This window comes from Sceloporus occidentalis, unplaced genomic scaffold, assembly GCF_023333645.1.
Source record: "Sceloporus occidentalis isolate IW3139 unplaced genomic scaffold, rSceOcc1.0.p SCAF_7, whole genome shotgun sequence".
NCBI lineage: Eukaryota > Metazoa > Chordata > Lepidosauria > Squamata > Phrynosomatidae > Sceloporus > Sceloporus occidentalis.
Genome location: NW_028316987.1, coordinates 15,953,720 through 15,967,610, shown reverse-complemented (window position 1 = coordinate 15,967,610; position 13,891 = coordinate 15,953,720). Strand labels below are relative to the sequence as shown.

General features: G+C 41.0%; 1 protein-coding gene across 2 annotated transcripts in view; it reads right to left on the bottom strand.

Moving 5' to 3' along the window:
- Positions 1–1,130: 1,130 nt before the first annotated feature.
- Positions 1,131–13,891, bottom strand: part of LOC149309266 (sodium channel protein type 4 subunit alpha-like) — an 89,268-nt gene continuing 76,507 nt past the window's right edge. For both annotated transcript variants that reach the window (XM_089532070.1, XM_089532069.1), the window contains 6 exons: positions 11,653–11,940; positions 11,275–11,328; positions 10,995–11,132; positions 9,668–9,772; positions 7,542–7,812; positions 1,131–5,395 (listed from right to left, as the gene is read on the bottom strand). In XM_089532070.1, the coding sequence (XP_089388196.1) occupies positions 4,128–5,395; positions 7,542–7,812; positions 9,668–9,772; positions 10,995–11,132; positions 11,275–11,328; positions 11,653–11,940 (2,124 nt within the window). In that variant the 3' untranslated portion in view covers positions 1,131–4,127. The remainder of the gene's footprint in view (positions 5,396–7,541; positions 7,813–9,667; positions 9,773–10,994; positions 11,133–11,274; positions 11,329–11,652; positions 11,941–13,891) is intronic.

The following is a 13,891-nucleotide window of genomic DNA, read 5'->3' as shown; positions in this document are numbered from 1 at the left end:
AAAACTAAATCAGACCTGAGCCTTAGAATGTATGTTAACTTTCAGAACTCAGCTCACAACATGGAAAGAAAAAAATAAAGCAGAGCTTGAATTCTTGCATCCACAAATAAATTCATAATGAGATAGGGGAAAATCATTGGGGAAATATTTGAGGGAACACAGATACTCTCCTTTATCTCTGAGTAAAGGCAATACAGGCCTTACCCATTGAGAGGGAAAGAACTTAAATATCAGTTTAAATCTAGCCAGATTTATATCCCAGCACCTCTGAAAGACAGAAATAAAGAAAAAATAAAGTTTAGACATAAGAAGAGAGAGTAGGTGAGGCAAAGGTAGGAAAACTTGTTACACAACAGGCATATGGTCTTAAATATAATAGTTGCTCATTTACAGATTTTATTTTAAGAAATGTACAAAGAAAACATTGCACAGTCTAATGGAGATAGGGTTTATCTCAGCACAGAAGATCACATATGTACAAACAACACAGTCCATTTGAAACAGAACAGTCCTCTTTCCACAGCTCTTCACATGTAAACACAATTGGAAACCTTGTCTCAAATGACACATTTACTGGATGGGCCCCCTGCCCCAGGTGAAGATGAAAACTGAGATGTTCCAACTGGACTGACAACTGGAAAATCCCAGCTTTGTCACTTGTAAAGAGAAGCATTCTCAACAATAGGGTGCTGGATAACGTCCCAGCAATCTGCCCAGAACACATACATATCTCTCCTCTGAATAATTATGATCTCTGATGGCAGAAGTGGAGCCAGGTTTATCTTTTCTTTTCTAAATGTTCTTTCACTGAGGGGAGTGACTTAATTGGAAGTATGTACTCATTAGCAACATTTTCCTCTCATTTCATAAAGGCATGTGCAAAAACCCTGTTTTCACAGGTGAGTGTAGCAAGTTCTGGTGATGAGGAGCCAGACTTAGGGTCCATTCTCTAATATAGGTTTTGCTTGCAAACATTTACATTTTTTCTATTCTCAGGTTTTAAAACCATAGCCTGGATTATGGATATTGTTCGATTGGAGAGACTTGGAGAGATTAAGACTTGACTGATAGAACATGTGCTCTTAGGTTAGGGGTTGACAAAGTATGGTGCTCCAGAATCTGTGGAACTGCATTAGTCTTAAATAGCACAGACAAACAGGTGAAGAGTGATGGGAACCAAAATCCAGCATCATCAAGAAGGTAAGGGCATATATTTCGCATTGTTGGCTTTGAGCCGGAACCTATATTTGATGTCTGTGATCAGCTCACAAATTGTCAGGTAAGAAATTAGGACAGGGCCCCTGATTCTGCAAATACAACCAATGAGCAAAATTAGTTTTCAGAAGGAGAGCTCTTACACTGAATGCACACAAACTAGCTGTATGGGGTGGTAGTAGGAATTAATTGACAGAATAGGCATACTCTCAAAAGAGGAAGCCTATAAGGTTTTCTATGTGCTCCTGGTTTGTGTACCACATTTCAATTGTCTATAAATGTACATACAAATGGTAGTTTGTATAATTTTCTTTTCAGAGGGCAAGCTCAGATTTTCCTCTGTTCCATTCTTCTCAAATGATGCATGAAATTCCCTCTCAGTTCAGATCTGATTTTCCTGTTTTCCCTTTCTTTCATGTTTCAGGCACCTTGCAAGTTTATTTGGTTAAATGGTAGCATATACTTTCTATAATTAAATCGATTTCCATGTTTATAATCTACTCTAGAGAAGTCAAGAGGTGGTTTTGCAATGCTACAGCTACGGCAAAGAAGCAGTGCTGTGCATAATGGGTTCCAGTAGAAATGGCAAAACCAATACCTCTTGAGTTATATCTTGCAGATATCAACAAAACAGGGTAGGTTTGACTTCACAACTATATGGGCACTAACTATGCATATCTAATTACATACACCCACTATTTAGCTATAGAAATGCTTCAAGAACATCAGACCAGATATCTTGCCCTTACAATGACAAATCAGTTTCTAGTGCCTTTGAATTGTCCATCTTTGGGATGATTTGTCACTTGCGGGTTTCATCTGAAATTGCTCAGGAAACCTTCTCTAGGAGCTGGAAGGATTAGCTGATTTGCATGCTTTTTGTTAGTATGCAAATAACCTTCCCACTCTGTATAAATAATACTCAGTAGGCAGGAATAGCTGCCACAGAGATAGGGTGGGATAAACTGGGCAAAGATGCCATAGACCTTGTCAAAATTACCTGCTACCAGTGGTGATGGTGAGGGACAAAGACAACTAAGAGTAGGCCCTGTTTTTAACACATCATGTTTATCCGTTGTTTTCTTAATTTCATTACAGATGGCTGAGAGCACAAACAGCTGGGAACATCTTGTACAAGTGCAACTGAAACAAATGGAGTTACATAAGACTACTTTGCTTTGCCGAGAAACTATTAATTTCAGTTGGGTGGTTAAGAAAACATCTTATTGTAATATCCAGATGGCAGGTTCCTGCCTTTCAGGTTTTGTGGTGCACCATACCAGCGTAGGAATTGTGTTCTTTTGTCTGGAACACCACATTTCTCATTGCGCATAAGAACTCTGTGACATCCAGGCGTCTATGCCATCCCTGCTCACTCTATGGGCTGAGAAGAGAGGCAACAGGAAAGAGTAAAGCAAAATGTGCAATTTCTGGATTATGGGAGATGAGAACATAGCACATACAATATTCTAAACCAGCGCTGTGACATGGCTTTAAAGAAGAAAATACCAACATGGTAGATACAGAAAAAGTGCAGTTTGTATTCATAGATGTTAGTGGAGTTGAGAATTAACTCAGAAACATTTCAAAGCTGACAGTAAACCCTGAGAACTGATTAATTCAATGCGTTTGCTCTTTTTTCTTTATAAGAAACTTCAAATAGTGTCCAAATGGTTAAGACTGAATTGTACTTTAAACCTTTTCTAATAAAAATTGTTTAAGACCATTCAAATACCCAAAAGGTAAAAGTTGGAACTAGTTTTTAAGACTTCGCAGTTTGTGTTTGGGAAAACACCCCGTTATTTCAATATTAATCTTCACCTTGCCTTTAGACGCTGGAAAGAATCCTGAGCCAAAGTGTACCAGTCCGTTAACCAGAAACAATATTAGGAAATACATTTTTGAAAGTCAGGCACAGAGCTGTATCCAGCTGCTAGTGTCTGAGAACCAGTGCAAGTGGCATTTTTCACTGCTAGTGTTTTCAAGACACATATAGAAAACAAAAGAAAATGGCTGAAGGCAACATTTTCATCATATTCCAAAGTATGTCCAACAAGACTCCAGTGGCTAGGATTCTGAGTATTCTGCTTTCCATGGTCAAGTGCAGTTTCTACAAAACTGCAGACCTGAGCAATGGGCACTGAATTCAACAACTTTAATAATTGAGCTTTCTTTGATAAAGTAAGAATTATTCTAGTCCTTAAAGTTCAAAAAATGTGTAAGCAAAGTTGATGAAATCTCAGAAGCTGTGTGTGTTGCAGACATTTATAGTACACAATGTCCAGTTATATAGAGGCAAGGCTTCAGTATCCTATAAAGCTCTTTGTTCCCATGACTAGCAGAATAAATTATGCAAGATATGCAGCCACAGGAGAATTTGCATAATTGACTCAGGCCACACTATCTAGTTTTTGTATGTGTTAAAGGTTGTTCTTTAACTGTACAATATACACAACTCCAGTTAAGCTCCTCAGACATGATCTTCTATTTCCATGTATAGCTTGGAACTCCACAGCAATGATCAAGACTCATAGCGTTGGCCATTTCCCTCTCTTCTACATCTTCTTCCAAAACCTCTTGAAAACTCTAATAGGGAAGAATTAACCTCAGAACTGGCCCAGGAACATGCTAAGATAGACATCAGCTAAAATTAAAATAAAATTCATTTTCTTGTCACCAGCAATAGAGATAATTCATACTCATCTCATAAGAAAAATAATCTTTCTACATTGTGGTGAATTTGAAATACTAGAAACCAGAAGAGGCTCTACTTCCAAAGTTAAGATGTTGAACTCTGTTAAGAGAACACAGCTCATGATAGCACAAGATATGGAAGGGCCCTTGTGAGAGAGATGTAAGAGGAGTCTTTTTGGAACCAGAGTCAATCGATTGTTGGCCAGAAGTGCCCTGCATTATACAAATGACTCTTTTACATCACGTTTGGTGGCCTTTGATTCTTTAGTTTTGCTGGGATCATCTTCTGTTGTTTTCTTAGGTTCCTCTTCTTTCGCTTTGGATTCACCAGCATCTTGTGTAGTCTCTGGACTGGTGATAGGCTCAAGTTCAATAGGTGGAGGTGCTTCTGGAGATGTTTCACTTTCTATTTGCATGTCTGAAGATCCATAGAGTGCATTCATTCGATTTGCAATCAATCCTTCTTTCTCTGGGGCCCCTTCTGCCAAGGTATCTTCATCTTGACTATGTCTGTATATGTAAGAGGCCTGCTTCACTGACCGCTTTAGTAGATATCGTCGGAATGCCCGTTGGATTTTGATGGCACACACTTCCTCATGCTTCCTTTTCAGCGTGGTGGTAATTGGTTCATAAGACACCTTTGAGGGATTGTTAGCCATGAATTTCTCCTCCATTGATTCCTTCAGAGCATCCATTTCACCAGAGTCCCCCAGCACTTCTTTGGTAAGTGCAAAGAGGATATCCAAACAATGTATCTTATCCCCAGGAACCATGGGTAAGTCCATTGTGATCAACTTGATCTTGTTTGGTTTAGCAATTCGCAGAGGTTCTTGCAAAGTGTCTGCAAAGTCAGAGAGTGTGCTATAATCAATGAACTGTGTGGCGTCAGGGTCAAACTTCTCCCATGTCTCATAGAACATTTCAAAGTCATCTTCACACAGAGGCTCAGCACTCTCCTCTGTGGCTACATTGAAGTTCTCCAGGATGATAGCAATGTACATGTTGACCACAATCAAGAAGGAAACAATGATGTAGCTGCAGAAAAAGCAGATGCCCATGCCAGGATTGCCACAGTCTCCCTTCACGTCACTGCCAGGGTTCTCCAGATGAGGATCACAGTCTGGGGGACCACTATTCAGGATGGGATTCAATAAGCCATCCCAACCAGCTGATGTGGTGATCTGGAAAAGGCAGATGATGCTATTGCCAAAAGTCTCAAAATTAAATATGTCATCAACGCCAGATTCCTTCTTGACATAAGCAAAGTTTGACATCCCAAAAATGGAATAAATGAACATGACCAGGAAGAGCAGAAGGCCAATGTTGAAAAGTGCTGGCAGGGACATCATCAAGGCAAAGAGAAGCGTCCGGATGCCTTTCGCTCCTCGGATCAGCCGGAGAACACGCCCAATTCTAGCCAGACGGATTACCCTGAAGAGGGTAGGTGACACAAAGTACTTCTCAATGATGTCTGAGAGAACAAGTCCTGGAAGAAAATTAGGAAGATGTTAAATCTTGTCCAGGACCTTTTTTTCTTGAAGAGAGAGATGCAGCCTTTAAACATTATTATTAATAGTTTCCCCATAAGTTTATTAATATTATACTAAAAGTATGACTATTTTATTCACTCTAATAGCAAACTCGAGTCAATTAGTGTCTATCAATTTGGAAGTAACAGCCACCCAAAAATAAAATAATGATTCTGTATACTTGGAGAATATCCTAGGTACAAAAAAGTACATAAGAATTAAAATAAAAAGTCATTCAAACACAAACACACTAAAATGCCTCCTATTTCAAACTACAGAATTAGTGAATTTGCACAATAATGAGGGCAACAGAGGGGTTTTCTAGACTAGCAAAAAACTGCATCTACCTCACAGTATTCTTTCCTAGATTCACCCTATTGAAATGCACCAGATTGAAACTGCATCGATTGCCACCACATTCCCCTGCCCAAAATCAAATTGGTACAAAAAGGGTGTACATGCATGTCTATCAGCCAATAGCCTTTATTGTGTACCTGTCCATCTTACCACCCACCCTACACTCTTACTGGATGCCTAGAGAGAAAATATATATTTTAAATTGAACACAGTAAATGCACTTTTAAATCCCCTCCGCTGCAAAACTGTCTTCATTTTAGTATTTCTAGGGGGTTGTTCTCACTAGGTGAAACCCCGCGTTCTGAATCGAATCCAAGTAGTGGCGTTCCTATTAGGATCCGATTTAAACCTAGAACGGTTCTAGAGCAACCTGCAATCGTCCCCACTACAAATCGAATTGTAGAGCGGAATAAAATTTTGAATCGAGTTTTCCTCATTTAACGCGTGTTAAAAAAACGCTAGGGTCCGACCTACGTTTTTCCATTGATTCGATTTAGGAACCGGAGCATTTAAATAGGAACGACAGCCTTTGAAATTGCGTTAGATGAATGGGAGGAGCGGAGTGCGATGGGGCTGTCCTTGGGGGAGTTGCCCTTTCTGTCCCCATCCGTCTGGCTGTCGCCATTTTTGCTTCCCTCACCCCTTTGTCCGCTGTGGTCTTTCAATAAGAGATAAGGATTATTTTTATTTTTTATTTTAATGGTTTACAGGCGCTTAATCTCTTCAGCGCTTTAAACACCTGAAGTCCCGGCTGCTCAAGGCTTCCCCCGGTGGATTGCAACCTCCCCTCTGTGTGGGGAGAGCCCATTTCTAACGGAGGAGAGGCAGGGAAGGGACATCTGATCTCGCCCAGGCAGGGAAGGGCTCTAATCAATGGGGGGGGGGGGATAGAGCCTTTCTCTCTCCCTTTCTCAAATGGAATCTGCCTTCTCCTCCAACCCTGGAAAGAGAATCTTTGGGAAGAGTGCTCCCTCCCTGCTTTTCCAGCAGCCTCCTTCATTGATCTCTGGGCTCTCTGAAGGGATTCTCCCATAGTTCCTCTGGAAAGAGCTTCGCTTTGCCAGAAGCCTCTCCCATTGATCTCTGTGCTCTCTGAAGGGATTCTCCCTGGCTGTCTTGGGAGACAGGATGCTGCCCTCCAAAACCTATCCCATAGTTCCTCTGGAAAGAGCTTCGCTTTGCCAGAAGCCTCTCCCATTGATCTCTGTGCTCTCTGAAGGGATTCTCCCTGGCTGTCTTGGGAGACAGGATGCTGCCCTCCAAAACCTATCCCATAGTTCCTCTGGAAAGAGCTTCGCTTTGCCAGAAGCCTCTCCCATTGATCTCTGTGCTCTCTGAAGGGATTCTCCCTGGCTGTCAATGAAATGGAAACGATGCCAAAAGATAAATCGCTTCCAAATATTCCGGATTAACGTTACGTCATTCTGACGTACTATTGATTGACAGCTCCAAATAAGGTATGGAGGAGAAGAATCGCTTTATTTAAACACCGATTTCATGCCAAGTAGGAACGCTTGCAGGTAAAAACTTCGATTTAAATAACCAGATGGGAACGATGAACAAAGCGATTCGGATAGCGGGATAAGAACAGTGTTATTTTGAATCGATTTTATTAAAAACGTTGTATTTTAAATCGTTTCAAATCTTAAGTGGGAACAACCCCTAGCTGTGCTTACTACTGGGTTTAAGCTTTTTAAAAAAGGATCAAGAGTACAAAGCGTAGAATTTGTCACAAATTTTTCTTACCTACAATGGAAAGAATGACTACAACAAAGTCAAAGATGTTCCAGCCAATAGTGAAGAAGTAGTACCGCAGGGCAATCATCTTGAGGAAGCACTCAGCTGTGAAGACGACAATGAAGATCAGGTTGATTTGGAAGAGGATGTTTATTTTGGTTTCACTTTGGTCATCTGTTTCCACCATCATCGTCACCATGTTAAGACAAATGAGGATCATGATGACTATATCAAAAGCTTGCTGGGTCACAAAGTCAAAGATCATCCCTTGATATTTGTTCTTTTATAATGAGAAGGCATGAGTGAGTGTGTGAGAGAAACACATGAAAGAGACAAGACACATGGACAAAGACAAACATGAAGAAAAAAATAAGAAAAGAAATGGAGAAAAGCCCATACAAGAATTTTCAGATGGGTGAAGAAATGGAGTAATGCTAAATCATCTGGTATCGAAACAAATGGAATGTTATCACTGAATCTGTGTGTTTTTATGTGTTTTAAAAGGTGATTGTGTGGTGCAGCTAATACATTGGAAGGCAGAATGGAAGCATTTGTATTCAAACTCTACCTAGGCATGAATCTCACTACGTGACTTTAGGCATGTAACCTTCTCTTAGTGTAAATGACCTCATAGGACTGTTGTAAAGATAGAGACAGTAGTGTATCAAGAAATGGGTGATGGGATGGGCTGCTTCAAGTGCAGGCAATAAGGAGATGCACAAAAGGGAGTCATCCCTTTCCCTGGCTGGAGGAAGAGGGCAATACTCCAGACCTTCCCAAGAAGAGCAGAGGGGAAAGTGAAGGACACCCAAGGAGACCTTGCCAGAGCAGTTGAATGCCTGGGCTCCTTCCCAACCAGGCTGTTGTGTGTGTGTGTGCACACGCACACATGTGCGCATACATACACGCTAATGTTGCAGCAGGGGGAGGGATGGCACTACCAGAACAGGAGGGGCCTTGAGAGTTGCCTGGCACTAAGAGACTTTTTGCATCCAAATGAAAAAGAGATATAAATAAATACATAAAGTCTACCCTCTCCCCCCAATACAAATCTCTGGTCCTTGAAGAAAGCAAATATTCAATGTATTGTGCTAACAATGATAAATGGCAAAGACCTCTCTAAGGTACTGAAGTCTCGTCGTCTGCTCAAGCACCTGACTACTTTGATGTAAAGATTTCTTAAGGCAGGGGTTCCCAACCTGTGTTATGAGGACCCCTTAGGGCTCGGTGTGCACTTCCCAGCTGCTCTGCAGCTGCTCCAGGAAAATTAAAGAAATAAAAATGGAGTGAAATGAAAGAATAAGAATATATTCTTATATATATTCCTAAATACAATTAACTTGTAAGACATAGGGTAGGCCTCTTAGGGGTTCTGCCATAGATATAAGGACTCCATGAGTCAAAAAGGTTGGAAACCTCTGTCCTAAGGCATTGGTCAGACTATTTTTCTGGGCAATCTATCTCAGCAAGCCCTAAAGATCAACAGACTATTCAGTATTGCACCCACTAATGAATACTCTGACAGATCACCAAGCATAATGGTAGCTCGGGTACAAAATTCACTTTTTTGAGAGAAACTACCACTACTGTATTTGGAAATGCACCGATCTTGTGCTATTCTTGTTTGATTGTGCCTGAGCTGAAAATGTCTATATGTAATTGATGAAAGTCCTTCACTTGGAATGTGGAAATACTTGGTAATTCATCAAGTTAGTAGCCCCCATGGTCTGAGATAGATTCATTTGTAGGGTCTAGAAAGTCATATAAACATGAGGAGGTCAGGGTTGGGATAGGCAGCTCTGATTCTGATCTCCCTCTTTGTATATTGTTATTTGTTGTTAGATGTTCTTGAGTGGACTTCAACTCATGGCGACTTCATGGATGAGACATCTCCAAGCAAACTTATGAAACTATGGGATCTTGGAGTGGTATTTAGAATTTTGTGCAAGACAGCTCTAATGCCTCCCCAAATTACAAGCCTTGGGATTCCACAGAATGCAGTCATGGTAATTAAAGTGGAATTGTAATGGTATAACTGTACTGTGAAAGGGCCCCTACACTGAGGGTTGGGTGGCTCCTTTACATATAAAGACGTATGGGAGGGAAGATGGACTGGAGCCTTAAGAATGGCATACCTGGGGTCTTGGAATGGGTTTCACCGGCTTTTTTGAACCCAGTTTCTTCATAGCATTGTAGTATTTCTTTTGCTCTTCTGTCATGAAGATGTCCTTTCCTCCAAAGTAAAAAGAGAATCATCATTATTAGATTTGGGGTGAAAGTCCTTAACTGCAACATCCAAGACTCATGCAAAACCTCCACAATCCTTTCTTTTCTTGCAGGCTTAATTTGAACACCCATAACCTGCTTGTCCATTTCTGAGGCACAGTTATGGCAACTTTACTTGGTCACCTTTACCTTTTCTCGAGACCCGGTTCTCTCTGCTTCAGTTGTTAGCAGCCTTCTAGCTTGTGCACATGTGTGTTTAATTTCCCTCTGGTTTATAACCACAGAACCCACAAATTCTTCTTTAGGGCCCTATACAGACTGGCACCTTTGCTGGCCTCGGCCCGGAGTCAGGGCATTGTGTCTACCTGACGCTTACATTGTGGGATATATAGGATAGTATATTTCTAGAAGCTATACCTTAAAGAGAATTGAATGCATCATGCAATCACCTGTAGCCTATTGCTTAGGTAGAGTATATTATAACATACTATTCCTATAAACTTGTACCAGTATTCTTCTTATCAGTGAAGCCAAGTTGTTTAATGTCGTGGGTAAGCTACAATGGTTTAATCTTGGAATTTTGTTTCACAATTGTATTCTATTGTGCATCTTGTTATTGATGGTAATTAATGTACTAATTATTGTTAACCTTGCATATTTAGAAGCATGGAACACATAATTTGCAATATTAATCCGGCATAAAAAAACTCTATAATGCTGATGAAGACTTCTTGTGAGTCGAAATGGCCAGAGTACACCGGAGGTAGCCATCTGAATACAACCAGTGAAGGACCTTGCTACCAGTGAAAACTACAGGTTACAACTTCATGCTATTTTACTTCAAGTACCATCAATGATTGCTTTCTAGACTTTGGATTGAATTATGGTGTTGGAACAGTAGAATTACATTCACTGCCAACACTGGAGACATTGTTTTCATGGACTTTGATCACCCTGATTTTTCATATGTATATTGTTGGTTGTTGATGACTATTGAAACTTGTTATTGTGAATATAGATATATATATCTTGTGAATAAGACATGTTCAAGCAGTAACATAGATCACTTGTCTTTTCTTTTTTTCATAACCTAAGGGAAACCTAATCCCATTAGCTAGAGAACCAAGAGATACTGGATGGAGTTGGTGTATATGTAAGTTTGGGTTTCTTTTGCATCAACTGAAAGGTGGGCTATATATCTTCAAAAGGAATAAGTGATAAATAAGAGACACTTATCTTTTTCTTCTGCTGGTTGAAATTGTCGATGATGACACCAATAAAAAGGTTAAGAGTGAAGAAAGCCCCAAAGATGATAAAGATGACAAAATAGAGATACATGTAGAGATTCACTTCATACTGAGGTTGTTCCTCCATCTGGAATGGCAGAGAAAAGGTTGAGAACAGACCCTTCCCTTTGGACCCAGAATTCCCATCCCCTTCTCCCCGCAGGCCTGAGCTAGTCACACCTACAAGAGAATTACAGGATATAGAAATCCGCTTCTCATGTCTACATTACCTCACGGGAGTCAACAGCTGCATACATGATGTCCATCCAGCCCTTGAAGGTGGCCTAGAAGAAAACACAGATTCATTATAGTGCTGTGGGAGAGAAGTGAAACAGAAGGAGATAGACACAGATAGATACCACACAACTCAAGCACAGTGTTCCTGGAAACTTCATCCCTCAGCTAGAGTTTGGGAAAGTTACTTTTTTTGGACAACAACTCCAAGATTTGCCAGTATGGTCTTGGAGATTCTGGAAATAGTACTGTAATGCCAAAAGATTAGCATTTCAAAATCCTCAGAACAAAAGTAAGAGCATATTCTGGGGGAATTCCCAGCAGGTGGATATCCTCCAGGACAGACAGACAGGAGAGAAAGCAGGCACACTTACCACTTGCAAAAGTGAGAGATAGCCTAGGCCCACGTTGTCAAAATTGACCTTGACATTGACCCAACGGACATCTGTGACGTTTCCTATGTTAAGGAGGTTCATGCAGTCACTCTTGTTGTTCACTTCACTGATATCAAAGAGGTCACCTGTGGTAGTATTGACACAACGGTAATATTTCCCTGCAAAGAGGTTGACCCCCATGATGCTGAAGATGAGCCAGAAGATCAGGCAGACCAAGAGGACATTCATAATGGATGGAATGGCCCCTAGAAGGGCATTTACAACCACCTAACATCCAAAGCAAACAAACAAACAAAAAACATATGGGATTTAACAAAAATGATTTTGAAAACAATTTCTTCCCCCATCAAGTTCAGACTAAGGGCACTTTAAAAAAAGACTTAAAATTCATAACTGCTTGCTGGCTCCTTGCCTTGGGTTCACAGTTCTTGCCAGACTACAACTTCCAGGCCTCTGACTACAGGTTGTGCTGATAGGGACTGTGGGAACTGTATTCCAACAAAATCTGATGTTCCACAAATGGGAGATATTACTATACATAATTGAGAAATTCCAGAGATCAATAGGTTCTACTAAGAATGAGGGATCGTCAGGGCTAAGTGCAGAACCTATTTTCAATACCATAAGGGAAATTGAAATTGGGTTTATCCAGAATGGCCAAAATAATTTGGTTGGAATTGTATTTATCAATTTTGGTTTTTGGTTTTTTAAAATATCCATACAACATACCTCTTCTCTAGACCTAGTTCTTGTGAATTTGCTGAACCTACCTCAACTTTTAAAACCCAGAGCAGTCCAATGAGTTTTCCTATCCATTCAGTTTTCACCCCTAATCTTGTTCACACATTCTCAAGTTTTGTGAAATCATCAGACATTGCGAGACTTGTGATTCCTCCCTACAGCTAAACAGAGGCTGGAAGAAGCATAGTCCCATCTCCCTAAGGCACCTGATGCAAAACAGGCCCCTCCTCAACATTGGGAAAGGCCTGCCTTGGAAGGTTTCCACTTCTCTCATTTCGCTTCCAAACACTTCCTCTGTACTGCGCTGCATTCACAGTGTTTTTTGTTTTACTTTCTATAAATGCAATGCTAAAGAGGTACAGCACTTTAATTCTATATCATGTTCATATCAAGACAATAAAAATATATATTTTAAAAATAAACATGCCAGACCAGGAATGTAGGTACAGGGGGAGGAGCGGGGACAGGACTGAATTCATGAGGGGGATGATGGGGCAGAAAGAAAACCATACCAAACTGAATGAGGATAGGACATTTGTAACCAAACCTCAAGTAGGAAAACGAGTGGACTAAACCCCATCATATTTAGGCCATCACTGGATGCAGGAGCAGTAACAATTGCGGTTTCATACCGTTCCGGACCCCTCGCGTAAGCTAAATACCACACATGCTCAAGCCCCATTCAAGTGAATGGGGCTCATGCATGCGGTGGTGTGGCGGCACACATGCGCCATAGGCGTGTGCCCCATTCATCCAAATGGGACGTGCCGCCCCTTGTGCCTTGTGCTCTCCTGCACAGCTTTGATCATATGCTGAAAGCTGCGTATAACGCAGGCGCACAGTATACTGAATGTTGTTATGTGCCTTCAAGTCATTTCCAATTTATGATGACCTCATGGCAAACCGATCATGGGGTTTTCTGGGCCTGAGAGTGTGTGAGTCTTGCCCAAGATCACCCAGTGGGTTTCCATGGCCAAGCTGGGAACTGAATCCTGGTCTCCAGAGTCAATAGCCAGATGCCTAAACCACTACAGCACACAGGCTCTCAAGGTGTTACAAGCCATGAAATCCAGAAACAGAATAGGCTGACATTTGCCACAGTCACTATGGATGAGTTCATTGTGTCCACATCCATCTCAACAGTGAGTACCTGCATTGAGGTCTCATAAAACTGAGTTTACAGAAGCCAGTGTTGTGCCCCATGTGATGAATTAGCAAGATTTCACTTCTCACTTGGCCACAAAACCTTGGGCTAGTCACTCTCAGACTAGTCTGCCTCCTAAGAAGTGTATTTTGTGCAGTTTGGTTGGCCCGATAAAGGTGTGACTGCTTTGTGGCTCATAAAAATATTGTAGGAGTAAAAAGGGGACAGTCTTATGCATTGTGTCACAGAAGCTATTTTGAGGAAGAGTGGGATGCTGTAAATAAAGAAATGGGGTAGAAGAAATAACCAAGGGGCATATTTTCAAGGAAGGCT